The 15,177-nt window shown below is 43.1% G+C and overlaps 1 protein-coding gene across 1 annotated transcript in view; it reads left to right on the forward strand.

The window, feature by feature from the left end:
- Positions 1–15,177, forward strand: part of LOC311243993 (myosin-7B-like) — a gene marked incomplete at both ends in the record, with an annotated part of 128,528 nt that overhangs the window by 29,849 nt on the left and 83,502 nt on the right. Inside the window, 4 exons of the mRNA XM_084333401.1 lie at positions 446–564; positions 10,519–10,668; positions 10,890–11,060; positions 12,307–12,486. Coding sequence (XP_084189527.1) covers positions 446–564; positions 10,519–10,668; positions 10,890–11,060; positions 12,307–12,486 — 620 coding nt within the window. The remainder of the gene's footprint in view (positions 1–445; positions 565–10,518; positions 10,669–10,889; positions 11,061–12,306; positions 12,487–15,177) is intronic.

Here is a 15,177-nt window from a genome sequence, read left to right on the forward strand (position 1 = left end):
TAAGATACTGTCATCCATAATGTAATCTATAGGCACAGAGAGTAAGAAACTGTCATCTATAATGTAATATATAAGCACAGAGAGTAGGATACTGTCATCTATAATGTAATATATAGACACAGAGAGTAAGATACTGTCATCTATAATGTAATATATAGGCACAGAGAGTAGGATACTGTCATCTATAATGTAATATATAGGCATAGAGAGTAGGATACTGTCATATATAATGTGATATATAGGCACAGAGAGTAAGATACTGTCATCTAGAATGTAATATAATACTGTAGGCAGAGAGTAAGATACTGTAATCTATAGGCACAGAGAGTAAGATACTGTAATCTATAATGATATAATGTAGTCTGTCTACCTGACAGGGATTATTTCAGATTTAAATTGAGATTGTAATGAAGTGTAATTGATGATGTAATGAATGCATGTCTAGGTCTTGACAAGGCATCATACCTGATGGGGATCAGCTGTGCTGACCTGCTGAAAGGCCTGTTGAACCCCAGGGTCAAAGTAGGAAACGAGTACATCGTCAAAGGACAGACTGTCGAACAGGTTTGTCTATCTATCTATCTATCTATCTATCTATCTATCTATCTATCTATCTATCTATCTATCTATCTATCTATCTATCTATCTATCTATCTATCTATCTATCTATCTATCTATCTATCTATCTATCTATCTATCTATCTATCTATCTATCTATCTATCTATCTATCTATCTATCTATCTATCTATCTATCTATCTATCTATCTATCTATCTATCTATCTATCTATCTATCTATCTGTCTGTCTGTCTGTCTGTCTGTCTGTCTGTCTGTCTGTCTGTCTGTCTGTCTGTCTGTCTGTCTGTCTATTTTATACAAACAACACGACATATACAATAACCTCAACAACACTATTAAACAGACATAAATAATAAAGAAAAAATGTAATACCCAAAAGACGAAAAATAAAAAATACTGACTTACAGTTTTTCTCAATTGCTTTGGTGCATTTCTCTGATCAGAATTAAAGTTCTCATAACTGTTAGTGCATTTCTCAAAACAATTAGTACAAACTGCAAAACTTAGGTGATAACCTGCAGAAGCGTATCACTTGCTCAAAATGGATAGTTCATTCCTCAAAAGCAAGTATTCATGTCAATGAAAGTGTCACTGTCATCAAAATGAAAAGTCCTGACACCATTGTTTATGAACAAGATAGTCAAATGGCTTTGCCATGTTTTCGTTATGACAGTTCACTCTGTAAGTGTTTTCCAATGCAAAAAGGTCAGATCTTGGTGACACTTTCTGAAAATGCTCAAGACAGCACTATACACTATTTGCACAGCCATTTGAAATCTACAGTTACACATTGCTGTATTTAGTGAGGTAAATGAGTACAAGACACATATGTTTCACATTTTTACTGCGTATGCTCTTTGCAATTTTAATTTGTTCACAGCATTGTGCAAAAGAAAAATACAAACTAATTTACAACAAACATAAGAAACACCCTTTGGCCTTTGGGTAGAGCTGTGCACAACTGTAAATACATAATATTGCAGTACATATTGGAACTGAATTGGAACATACAACATACACAGTACTGTAAATCATTCATTCACATCCAGACGTTCCTGTCTGTCTGCTGTGATGTCATCGCATGCTGCATCCATGGCCTCTAGCAGGGCCATTTGGGTATGTGGATGCCGGTCGTATACCTTCCACCTCCAGGCAGAGAAAAACTCCTCTATTGGATTCAGGAATGGGGAGTAGGGAGGGAGATATTCCATCAGCATCCTTTCATGTGCTGCAAACTACTGTGTGACCAGAATTGCGTGGTGAAAACGTACATTATCCCATACAACAACATACTTGTTCAGATGGTCTCCATTTAGACCCCTCTCATTCTCAGGGATTATGTCCCTGTAAAGAGTGTCTAAAAAAGTCAGCAGATGTTGTGTGTTGTATGGACCAATGCGGGGTATATGGGTGAGGACGCCGTTTTCTGAGATGGCTGCACACATTGTAATATTCCCTCCTCGTTGGCCTGGGACATCAGTGGTTGCTCTCTGTCCAATGCGATTCCTTCCACGCCTTCTACCTTTTGCCAGATTGAAACCCGCCTCATCAACATATATGAATGTGTGCAGCGATTCCCTGGCATCCAGCTCCATTCAGGGGAAAAATTATAAAGAAATGTATAAAATTTGCTTGACAGATTTTGACAACTAGTTCAACATATTTGTATGTAATGACTCAAGCAATGAAATGAGGACTATTAGTTTTATAGGGAATGACTATTCAGCAGTCATAAGTATAGTTAATTTTGACTGACATGACATAAGCAAATGATAATGTTATAAAACAGCAGAGAATTGTATGAAAGCAAATGATGCATGTCCAAAAGCATTTGCAATTTGTTCGGAGGAATGAGAAACTGCTACTATGATGTGCACAAATTACAAAATGTTGTGGAGGTTGAACTAACAGTTATGAGAACTTTAATTCTGATCAGAGAAATGCACCAAAGCAATTGAGAAAAACTGTAAGCAAATAAAAAACATAAAACAGTTGTCATACCTTAAACAAAAATAAAATTAGAAAACATTAAGTGTGTGACATGGGTTCAGAGACCCTCTTTGAACCTCTTTCCTCCTTTACCCTTCGCCCTCTTGTGGTGTATTTGGTTCTTCCTCTGTGATGTCGTTTTCGTTCCCCTTGTAATCCTCCCACTTTCCCCATCTTTCTCCAAATTTCTCTTCCTGTAACCTCAGCATGTGTGTTATCCTCTCCATATCCTGTATCTCTTCCACTATTCCTACCCATTGTGCTATTGTCGGTGGGTCTTCCTTGTACCACAGTCTCGTTATTGCTTTTCTGGCCGCTATCAACATTATCTTTATTAAATATTTGTCCCCCCCTTGTATTCCCTCGTGTGTCAGGTCTCCTAAGTAAAGCACCAGTCCTGTTTGTGGTAACCCGTATCCTAATATTCTGATCATTGCCTCCCCTATCTCCTCCCAATACCCCTTCAGCTTCTGACATCCCCAGAATATGTGCGTGTGGTTTGCCCCCTACTTCCCACACATCCTCCAGCATGCTCTTTGTGTTGGTGCATATTTTCCCTTCAGCTCTGGGGTTATAAAGAATCTGATTATGTTTTTCCATCCAAACTCTTTCCATATCCTCGATCCTGTTGTTGAATGTTGCACCTCGCATATGTTCCCCCATTCCTTCCCTGTTATTTCTATCTCTAGCTCTCTCTCCCATTTCTCCCTTATGTAATCGGTCGTGTGTCCCTTGCTGTTCATTATAGCCCGGTATATTGCTGATATTACTCTTCCTTGCCCCCCTTCGTATGCCCATACTATCATCTTTATTATTCCATTCTGTTCTTCGTCTTTGGCCCCCCTTATTTCTTTGTTGTAGTAGTCGCTAACATGTAGATATCTGAAGTGGTCCCTGTTTTCTAGTCCAAATTTCTCCTTTAATTTTTGTAGTGTCTGCATTTCCCCCTTCTCTATCATTTTGCATATCGCTGTTGCCCCCCCCCCCCCCCCCCCCCTCTCCCACCTTCTGAATCCATGGTCTAACCTCCCTGGTTTGAATCTCTTGTCATGTGCTACCCATCTCAGAACCCCTGACTGCTTCTTCAATTTGTGTGTTTTTACTACTCTGTTCCATATGGTCAAGGTGCATTTGGTGATTGGATCTAATAGTCCCTCTTTTTCTTTAAACAGTTCCCTATCTCCCACCAGAGCTTGTACCTTGTATCCCTCCCCTTCTTTTTCAATGTCTTTCCATCTTGCCTCATATCTGTCGTTACACCAGCACGTCACTGCTCTCAGTTGTGCTGCATAGTAATAATCTTGTAGGCTGGGTACTGCCATCCCTCCCTCTTCCTTTGGTAGTTGTAGTGTTTTATATCTGACCCGTGGTCTTCTCCCCGCCCATATGAACCTCGATATCAGTCTGTCCCACTCCCTGAATTGATTCTGTGGTATTTGTATCGGTAGTGACTGGAATAGGTACAGTAACCTTGATAGTATGTTCATTTTAATGACCTCTATTCTTGAATTGAAGTCCAAGGGCATTACTGTCCATCTCTCTAAGTCTCTCTTGATGTTCTGATTTATCTGTGTATAGTTCGCCTCAAACAGTTTCTCCACCCCTCTCGTGATGTTCACCCCTAAGTATTTAATCTTGTCCATGTCCCATCTTATCCCGTACTGTTCCCTAATTTCCGTCATTGGGGTATAGTTCCATGCTAAGGTCTGTGTCTTTGTCACGTTTAGTTTGTATCCTGAGTAGTGGCCATATTCCTTCAGTAGATCCATCAGTGCCGGGAAGCTCTTGTCTGGTTGCCTCATGTATACTATCACGTCGTCCGCAAATAGGCCTAGTTTATATTCCGTTCCCTTTATCCTTACTCCCTTAATGTCCTCGGTCTGTGTGATCAGTTGTGCCAGTGGTTCTATGAAAACGGCGAAGAGCGTCGGTGAGAGACAACATCCCTGTCTGGTAGCCCTCTCTAATCTGATTCTATCCGTCAAGCTGCCATTCACCTTAACCCTCGCTGTCGGTTCTTGATATAGCGCCTTGATCATCTTCATCGCCCTCCCGTTCAGTCCGAACCTCATCAATGTTTTATATAAAAATGTCCAGCTCACACTGTCGAATGCTTTTTCTGCATCTAGGCTAATCAGTACCGCGCTACCACCTTGTTCTTGTATCTCCTCTACTATGTGTAATGTCTTTCTCACGTTGTCCTGTGTCTGTTTCCCTTTAATAAATCCAGTTTGATCTTCATCTATAATGTCTGGCATAAACGTCTCAAATCTCTTTGATATTATCGATGTATACATCTTGTAATCCACGTTGAGTATGGACACAGGTCTGAAACTACTACATAATTCTCTATCCTTCCCTTCCTTCGGTATCGTGGTGATTATGGCTTCCTTCCACGAGGGGGGCATTTTTCCCTCTTCCATCGTGTGTCTGAACGCCGCCCCTAACATGGGTGCTAATTCCGTTCTAAATGTCTTGTAGAATTCCGATGGGAATCCGTCGCTCCCCGGAGACTTGTTGTTTTTAGCTCTACTAATTGCCTCTTCCAGTTCTCGTTCCGTAATTATTTTATTTAATTCTTCATTCTGTTCTTTCCCTATCGATGGTAACTCTAGCTTCTCCAGATATGCTTCTATTTCCTCTTCTCCCGCTGCTTTTGGCTGTGTGTATAGTTTCTCATAGTATTCTCTAAATGTCCTCTCTATTTCAGCTGGGTCTCTCAATATTTCATTAGTCTTTATATCCCTTATTGTGTGTATCGTGTTCAACTTCTGTTGCGTCCTAATTCTCCTAGCCAACAATCTGGTCGCTTTTGGTCCCCCTTCATAGTACGTTTGTTTCATGAACCTCGCTTTCTTTTCTATTTCCGTCAATAATTCCCTATTTATCCTGGCCTTTACTTCTTTGATTTCTCCGAGCGTTTCCTGTTCTTTTGATATCTGGTGTCTCCCCTCTAGCTTCTTCAGCTTCCCTATCAGATTGTGATATGTCTCCGTTCTGGCCTTCTTCAGCATTGCTGTCTTCTCCATCAATTTCCCCCTTATCACCACCTTCAGTGTGTCCCATAGAATGTTCGGATCTACCACCCGTTGTCATTTTCTTCCTTATACCTGGCTATCTCCTCCTTGATCTGACTCACCACCCCCTTGTTATTTAATATTCCTACATTTAGTCTCCAGATCGTGTTCTTCCGTCTCCCTTCTAGATCTACTGTCAGATATATGGCACTGTGATCCGATATGTCCGCTACTCCTATTCTGCTCTCCCGTACCCTGTAACTGTCCCCCGTCGTCATCAAAAAGTAGTCTATTCTCGCATATGTCACGTGCGGGTGTGAGTAATGTGTGTATTCCCTGTCCATGGCGTGCATCCCCCTCCAAACATCTGTAATTCCCATTTCCGTCATCTGAATATTCATATATCTACTGATTGGTGCCCGTCCTTTTCTAGTACTCGTGGTGTCTAGGTCGTGATTCAGTACTACATTAAAATCTCCCGCGCATATCAATATCCCTTCTAGTTCCATCACTATCATATCAAAAATGGTCTCATATAAATCCCTCTCACTCTCTGGGGGTGCATAAACATTCACTAACGTAATCATTTGACCCTCCATTTTTCCCTTCACCAGAACAAACCTTCCCTCCTTGTCTCTTACTTCCTTGATCAATTCAAATTTGACTGTGTTTTTGATTAACGTGATTACTCCTCTCCTCAGGTTCCGTTTAAAGGAACTATAGTATGCATTTTCATATCCAAATCTCTTCAGTTTCTCATGATCCTGTGCTACCAAATGTGTCTCCTGCAGAAAAATCACTTCCATCTCACTTTCTTTACACTTCAACATCACTTTGCCCCTCTTTATCGCATTATTCATTCCATTAACGTTTAACAACATCATTTTTATACCTTTAACCATTGTCATCTTTCTTCTTCTTTCGTCTGTCAGTCCCCCCCATGTCACATTCATTCCCCCCTCCGGTTGTAGCCTCCGCTCTCTTCACCGAATACATATAATGATTAACATAAATAAAAAACATAAACTTTACATAAAGTGCTCCCAAGGCGTTCGGGGGGTCCCTGTCCCCCCCCCTGTCCCCTGCTGGTGGGTGAGGAGTAATTGCTCTCCTAGTGAGAGGCCTCCTCCTGACGGCTTGGGGGTTTGAAACCTTTACCCCCAACCGCTCGTCATATTTGTCCAGCATTCTTACTGTTTTTATTGCTGTCGAGCTCCTGGTCAAAAGCGCTCTGTCCTTCATTCTGATCAAAGACCCCCATTTCCTAGGTCCCTCTCAATGTGGCTCATATGTTCCAATGTCCCTCCTTCCTCCCAAACCCGTGTGTGGTGTCTTCTGTGTACCCCTTTTTACTTTCTTTTCCTCCTCTCTATTTTCTATGTGATGTCCATTTATCCCCTTAATCCCTTCCAACTGTGTTACTCGCAGCGTGTGTCTATGTATTTGTTTCAATATATTCTGTGTTCCGTCTATCATACCTAATTTTATTTCCATTTATTTCCTCCATCATCATGTGTATTATGTGTCCATGTACACGTTATGTTCGTTCCTATATCCTGCCTCTACCTGGGAATGTGTGTTTATGTATATGTTATTTCAGTTTCTATATTTTGTCTCTATTTGGATAGTTTTTTCAATCTCTTGTGCGTGTACTCATCCGTTCGTCTCCTCCCGCCTCCTCTCCTCTCCTTCTCCGTCTCTGGCCTCCTCGTCCGTCTCCGACTTCGGTCTGTCACGTCTCACCTCGGCCTTCTCCTCTCTCCTCCCTCCTCTCCCGGGTTTCGATCTCCGCCTTCGGTCTGTCACGTCTCACCTCGGCCTTCTCCTCTCTCCTCCCTCCTCTCCCGGGTTTCGATCTCCTACTCTGGTCCATCTGCGCGCTTTCTCCAATCTCTGCTGCAGGCTCCGCGTCTGGCCCTCCTGTCCCCTTCCTTCTCCGTCCTCCGCCATCTGCATCCCCGTCGCCTCATCTCCTCCGCCGCCTCCCGCGCCGTCACGTACGTCACCGTCCCTTCCTTCCAGTGAATCCTTAGCGAGGTCATGGGTGATTGGAATTTCATTCCGTTTTCTTTCAGAATTCTCTTCAGTCCCGCGTAGGACCTGCGTGTTATTGCTACCGCTGTCGAGTAATCGTGATCAAACGACAGACTTTTCCCCTCGATTTCTATCTTCTTGGTCCACGCGGTTCTGAGTATCAATTCCTTAATCTAAAATCTCAGAAAGTTAATAATCACCGCCCTCGGAGGTCTGTCCGGTTGCGGTCTCGGAGCCAACGCCCTGTGGGCCCTCTGTATCTCCATTTTTTCCAGTCCCGTCTCCTTCAGTTGCTCTTTGATAAGCTTTTCCACATATTGGATCACCGATTCCCCTTCGACTCCTTCTTTCAATCCCCATATTCTGATGTTATTTCTCCGTGACCTCCCCTCCATGTCCGATATCTTTGTCTCCATCTGTTCTTGTTTTTGAATCGTACACGTTAACACCTCGTGTATCTCTGTGTTCCATTCCTCCATTTGCGCCGTTCTAGTCTGTACCTCTGTTACGTTTCTGTCCTGTTCCGCCATCTTCTCATCCACCCTTTTGAGTTCTGTATTCATTTCACCTCTGAAGTCCTCCTGTTCCTTCCTCAATTCCTCCCGTAACTTCCCAATATAATTTCTTATCGTGTCCGAGTTCAGTTTTATGGTCGCCTGCATCGTGTCCGAGTTCAATTTTATGGTCGCCAATATCCCGGCCTGCATGAGCACGGCCCATCCTGGCATTTCCTTGTCCGTCTCAGCCGAGACTCCTCCTTCCTCCGCCTGCTCCTTCTCGGTCTCGCCTCGGGGGTTCTGCTCCATCGAACTCTCCTCTTCCTGTGAGTTCTCCATTTCTCTTTCCTTCATATTTGTTTTCTCCTCCTTCCTTCTCGTTTGCATCTTGATTTTTGATCTCTTTTCGTCACTTTTCGGGTCTTTATTTCTCTGTTTTTCGCTCTTTTGACCAGGAGCCTCACCTGGTCAAAATAGCGTGCTACTCTTGCGTGCTACTCTTCCGCTCTCATACCGGAAGTCAAGAATTTGTTCTTACTTGCTTGCCTGGGTAAATAACGGTTAAATAAATGTAAACATTATTTTTTTTGAAAACCGATACCGATAATTTCCGATATTACATTTTAATGCCAATATCGGCCGATAATATCGGTAGGCCGATAATATCGGACATCCCTAATTATGAGGCCTCCCTTCTCTCTCTCAGCCTTCCATCTGTCTCAATAAACACATGTACATTGTAGACACATGGTCTTAAAGGCGAATGCCACACATTTTAAGAATTCACATATGTTCCTCCTGTGCACCTGGACAGTTCAGTCAGTATTTGTGAAGATGCACCACTCTCTCCTAAAGCTACAAATCAGAGAGAGAACCCTCCAATCGGTGATGGTACTGGGATGTCAAATGTTGGGCTTCTCCAGACACAATGAATGGACCTCTGAGTTTATGAGGCCATAAAATGTGCGTCTGAGCTCTCACAACCAAATTTGGTTTATATTCTAGCATTGCTACAAGGTCTCAACCAGAATTAAAACCTCATTTGCACAGGTAGAACATAATTATGTGAATTCTTAACACATTGGATGCCACGGACGCTATTTATCGTTAGTTCATGCCGACCTTTGAGTGCCCCCGACGCTATATAGCGCCTGTTTGCCGTTTTTTTTTTATTGGCGATTTGAATTCATATTTCATCAATCGAGCCTCGGGTTAGTGCTGCAGAGTCTCTCTGAGCTCAATTGGGAAGATACCGCCCCCTATCGTCTCTCCCTGTGTAACTGCACCCCATTACTTTAGATTGATGCAGGGGGAGTGGTCAGTTTCCTCATTTTACTTTTCCGACGAGGCATCTGAACAGCGACGATTATGTATTTACAGTACCAACACTGTAATCAATAAGCGTGATCGATATCTGGAATGGCGATCAGGAATTGGAATAATCTTTTTGGATAACATCTGATCTCAGGTAAGGAATTTATTTTACCAGTCTTAGGATAATCAGACCTGTTTTCACGGAGATAATAAGCTTTTGCCCTATGCGTGTGTGTGTGCGCGCGGTGATTTCTGATGAGGAAATGAGAGAATCGATTTTTCAGCCTGCCTCTATAGAGTGCATAAGTACACATATACTATCGATAATCTAGCGTTTATTTGAAAACGATTCATAAATAGGTAAAAAAATTACAAAATTTTTGTGTATGCTAGAATATTCCAGTAAATGCCGTTCATCACGGAATCTATATATTTTCCTTGAAAACGAGGGCTTTTCAAAATGCTATAAAACGAAAATGAACCAATAAAAAAACAATCCGTTTCGACAATGTTGACTGCAAACAAGTCATTGATAAACGACAGGCAGATTAGACACATAGGAGATTTAGACACAGCCATAATTTAGGAGAGAGATTATGCGTTCACACCGCTATCATTGAAGTGGGTGCTGGCATTCAACGGGGTTTCCAATGTTAAATGGCTGGCACTCAAACTGTTGGGTGGCATTCACCTTTAACCCCCTTAGACCCACATAGACCCCTGTTTTTCTAGTCATAAATCTGTAATAAACATTGAATTTTGGTTAGTAAAGATTTTGAAGGTTTAGACTAGAGTGTATAAGGGATTTACACCAAGACCTCGAGCAACACCATAGAAAAAATCATGCCATGATTTGATATAAAAAACCTTGGACATTTGGAGATTTATGTAAGAATTGCATTTTTCAATTGGATGGTGAGCAATTCTCTTCTGGAATTTGCTCAACCCCCCCCCCCCTTATTGTCAATAAACCTAGGAAAGCCATACATCCTCTGAATGCTCCAGGTCTCTAATTGTATGAAAATGTTACAGTTTATTTCTCTTGTCAATTAACCCACCATGTGGTATTGTGTGTGTTGTGTGTGTAGGTGAACTATGCAGTGGGGGCGTTGGCCAAGGCAACCTATGACCGTATGTTCAAGTGGTTGGTCAGTAACATCAACAGGTCCTTATATACAGCTCTGCCTCGACAATTCTTCATAGGAGTGCTGGACATTGCAGGCTTCGAGATCTTTGAGGTAGGTAGAGATGGATGGAGAGATGGAGGGATGATGGATGGAGAGATGGAGGGATGGATAGATGGATGGAGATGGAGGGATGTATAGATGGATGGATGGATGGATGGATTTAAGATTGTTGATCTAGATACAAGAGAAAATTATGGAAGGATGGATCATCTAATAAACCCTGGATCTCTCTCTCTCTCTCTCTCTCTCTCTCTCTCTCTCTCTCTCTGCAGCTCAATAGCTTTGAACAGCTGTGTATTAACTTCACTAATGAGAAACTGCAGCAGTATTTCAACCACCACATGTTCATCGTGGAGCAGGAGGAGTACAAGACAGAAGGCATCGAGTGGACCTTCATCGACTTCGGCCTGGACCTCCAGACCTGCATCGACCTGATAGAGAAGGTAAGGATGAGAGTTTAGACTGCACCTCCTACATCGACCTGATAGAGAAGGTAAGGATGAGAGTTTAGACTGCACCTCCTACATCGACCTGATAGAAAAGGTAAGGAGGAGAGTTTAGACTGCACCTCCTACATCGACCTGATAGAGAAGGTAAGGAGGAGGAGAGTTTAGACTGCACCTCCTACATCAACCTGATAGAGAAGATAAGGATGAGAGTTTAGACTGCACCTCCTACCTCGACCTGATAGAGAAGATAAGGATGAGAGTTTAGACTGCACCTCCTACATCGACCTGATAGAGAAGGTAAGGATGAGAGTTTAGACTGCACCTCCTACATCGACCTGATAGAGAAGATAAGGATGAGGAGAGTTTAGACTGCACCTCCTACATCGACCTGATAGAGAAGGTAAGGATGAGAGTTTAGACTGCACCTCCTACATCGACCTGATAGAGAAGATAAGGATGAGGAGAGTTTAGACTGCACCTCCTACATCGACCTGATAGAGAAGGTAAGGATGAGAGTTTAGACTGCACCTCCTACATCGACCTGATAGAGAAGGTAAGAATGAGGAGAGTTTAGACTGCACCTCCTACATCGACCTGATAGAGAAGGTAAGGATGAGAGTTTAGACTGCACCTCCTACATCGACCTGATAGAGAAGGTAAGGATGAGAGTTTAGACTGCACCTCCTACATCGACCTGATAGAGAAGGTAAGGATGAGAGTTTAGACTGCACCTCCTACATCGACCTGATAGAGAAGGTAAGGAGTAGAGTTTAGACTGCACCTCCTACATCAACCTGATAGAGAAGGTAAGGATGAGGAGAGTTTAGACTGCACCTCCTACATCGACCTGATAGAGAAGGTAAAGATGAGAGTTTAGACTGCACCTCCTACATCGACCTGATAGAGAAGGTAAAGATGAGAGTTTAGACTGCACCTTCTACATCGACCTGATAGAGAAGGTAAGGATGAGGAGAGATTAGACTGCACCTCCTACATCGACCTGATAGAGAAGGTAAGGATGAGGAGAGATTAGACTGCATCTCCTGGCCTGAAAGTGAGTGAGTGAGTGAGTGAGTGACTTACTTGTATCATACTGTGTGGGTATGTTAGTATGTGTTTTAGGGTATGGGTTTTTATTTGTATGTGTTTTAGGGTAAGGGTAAGGGTTTATGTTTGTATGTGTTTTAGGGTCTCACTTTCTGTCTCACTCTCACCCTTTCTTTCTCTCCCCCCCTTCCAGCCCCTGGGGATTCTGTCCATCATGGAGGAGGAGTGTATGTTTCCCAAGGCCACGGACCAGAGCTTTACAACCAAACTGTACGACAACCATTTGGGAAAGTCACCCAACTTCCAGCGACCACGTCACGACAAGAAACGGACCTACGAGGCTCAGTTTGAACTAGGCCACTATGCTGGAGTGGTGAGTTTTCATATTCGAATCCCATGCCCATCGAACGAAGCTTAGAAGCTTGGAAGTATTTAAGACAGCCCTAGGAGGGTGCCATTCCAAGGTCAAGGACATTGAAGCGGATTCGTGCGGCGACTGGGAGCCAGTGCAGCTCTCTATGAAGTGGGCTGACTTTGGTAGGTTGGAGATCAGGCGGGCCGCTGCATTCTGTATGAGTTCAAGTGGTTTGGTGGCGGTAGTTAGTAGACCAGCTAGCAGTGCATTGCAGTAGTCGACACGAGACATGACTGTTGATTGCACAATGAGTTGAGGGGCTTATTTTGTGAGGAAGGGGTGGATCCTTCTGACGTTGCTCAGGAGGAATCTGCAGTTTCTGGTTGTTGCTGCGATGTGAGCGGAGAAGTTCAGCCGGTCGTCAAGGACTACACCAAGGTTCTTGGCGGTCGGGGATGAAGCCACGGCTCCACTGTGATGGAAAGGTCGGTCAGCGGGGAGGATTTGGAAGGCAGGTGAAGTAGCTCTGTTTTGCTTAAGTTCAGTTTGAGGTGGTTAGTCCTCATCCAGGTGGAAATGTCGGACAGGCAGGCCGAGATACACTCAGAGACTTGGATATATGAGGGAGGCAAGGAGAGGAAGAGTTTTCATCAGCATAGCAGTGATACGAGAAGGCATAATGTTATTGTAGAGAGAGAAGAGGAAGGGCCCAAGGAACGAGCCCTGGGGGACACTCATCTGTAGGGGGCGGGGGGCCGATAGGGCCCCTCTCCATGATACTTAGTAGTGGTCATCGAGGTAGGATGACAGCCATGCCAGTGCAGAGCCTATAACTCCCATTCCTGCGAGGGATGCGAGGAGGATCTGGTGGTTGACTGTGTCGAAGGCTGCCGACAGATCCAGGAGAATCAGGACAGAGGAGAGGCCTTTTGCTCTTGCTAAGTGAAGAGCCTCTGTGACTGCTATGAGGGCCGTCTCTGTGGAGTGACCAGTCCTGAAGCCTGACTGATTAGGGTCTAGGACAGGGGTGGCCAACCCATGGCTTGCGAGCCGCATGCGGCTCTTTGCCCGCCAATGTGTGGCTCCTCCCTCCATTAAAAAATTAAAATTAAAGAATAATAAAGATTATAATTTTTATTTTATTTAAAAAATTATTCATTCCATAAGACATAGAATAAACATTTACAGACTCTTTTTAAATGGTTCATTTGCATGTTCTTGGTATCATTCTAGGGACAACTATGGATCTCAGGGAATGTATTCCCAGTGTCAGAAATATTGTGTATGTTACTAGGCTTGAGTATATTGTAATGAACCAAAGGAGAATATCAATTCAATTATATATATATATATTTTTTTATCTTTGACTGTGAATAACACCATGCTAAAATTGACCAGACCTGAAAAATATAAGCAAATTAATAAAGGGAAGATGATTAAACAGAAGGTTTTGTAGATACAGTACTGAATTCTGCCATCCGGACACATGCAAATGTGATTATAGAATATCAGGCCTATAAATTACCTTATTATGGCCGAGTCGGCGTCGCACATCTATGGATCGGGCCAAATCTCCCCATTACAATGGCAGAATTCAATCTGGATTTAGTATCACCGGGCGTGATTCACAAGTACAGTTACTTTTTTATAATGTATATTTCTCCAACATTTTTCATCAGATTGCAACGCCGTTTTTTGCTAGACGTTCACAAAAAGTTAGAGAAACTAATTGTGTTCTGTATTATGGCAATAACGTTCAGGTTTGTGGGAGATAATCCCGAAAAATAAGAGAAATAAAAAAGTTTATCCAGAAGTCAGATGATTGACAGGGGCTGGCGTGAGCTGGGTAGGGTAGTTTTTCGAAATTCGAAAGTCCATCAAAAGCCCTGGGTCTCTTCCTTCAAAAGACTACACTCACTTTTGGCTGTGCCACTTCCCCCCGTCAATATGCGCCGGTTTCCGACTCAATGCCCTGAGATTTCTATAATCATATATTTCACTAATAACAGTTACAATCATTGGTAAACAAACATAATGCTGAAAATATACACTTTGACTGCTGTTTTGACAGGGTTAGGGTCTTTACTCGTGGCTACATTTGAAAAGAAAACGCAACATTAATTCATACATTCTGTAGAGATGGATTTATAGCCTGATGTCATTTGCGGTCCAGTACCGGACCGCTCGGGCTTAAGAGGTTAACCCTGTGAGGCCCAAATAAAAAAGACATTAGCAGCATCAGAGGCCAGAGGGTGGGACCTATAAACACATGAAGTGTGCCGTGACTGAAAAAAAGGTTGAGAAACGCTGGTATATATGGTGTGGCTCTTTTTGTGTCTCTGACTGGTTGGTCACCCCTGGTCTAGGAGGTCATTCTGTGATAGATAATCAGTGAGTTGGTTGGATACAGCACGTTCAAATTATTTAGAGAGGAAGGAGAGAAGAGAGACAGGGTGATAGTTATCTGTGACTGTGGGGTTCAGGGTTGTGGGGTTCACCCCGGAGTTGATGGTTGCAGTTAGGAATGTGAGGATGTCTGATGCTATGGTCTGGATGAGTGGGGAGGGTATCAGGTCCAGCTGGCATGTAGTGGGATGGTTCGACATTATCAGTGTCAAGATGACAGAGTAAGAGGTTCTTGATTCAGCATTTGGAATGGGTGGGGGTTGGGAGAAGCACCTGCGGTTCTTCTGTTACGCTAATACTAAA

This window comes from Notolepis coatsorum, assembly GCF_963971535.1.
Source record: "Notolepis coatsorum genome assembly, chromosome: 17".
NCBI classification, from domain to species: domain Eukaryota; kingdom Metazoa; phylum Chordata; class Actinopteri; order Aulopiformes; family Paralepididae; genus Notolepis; species Notolepis coatsorum.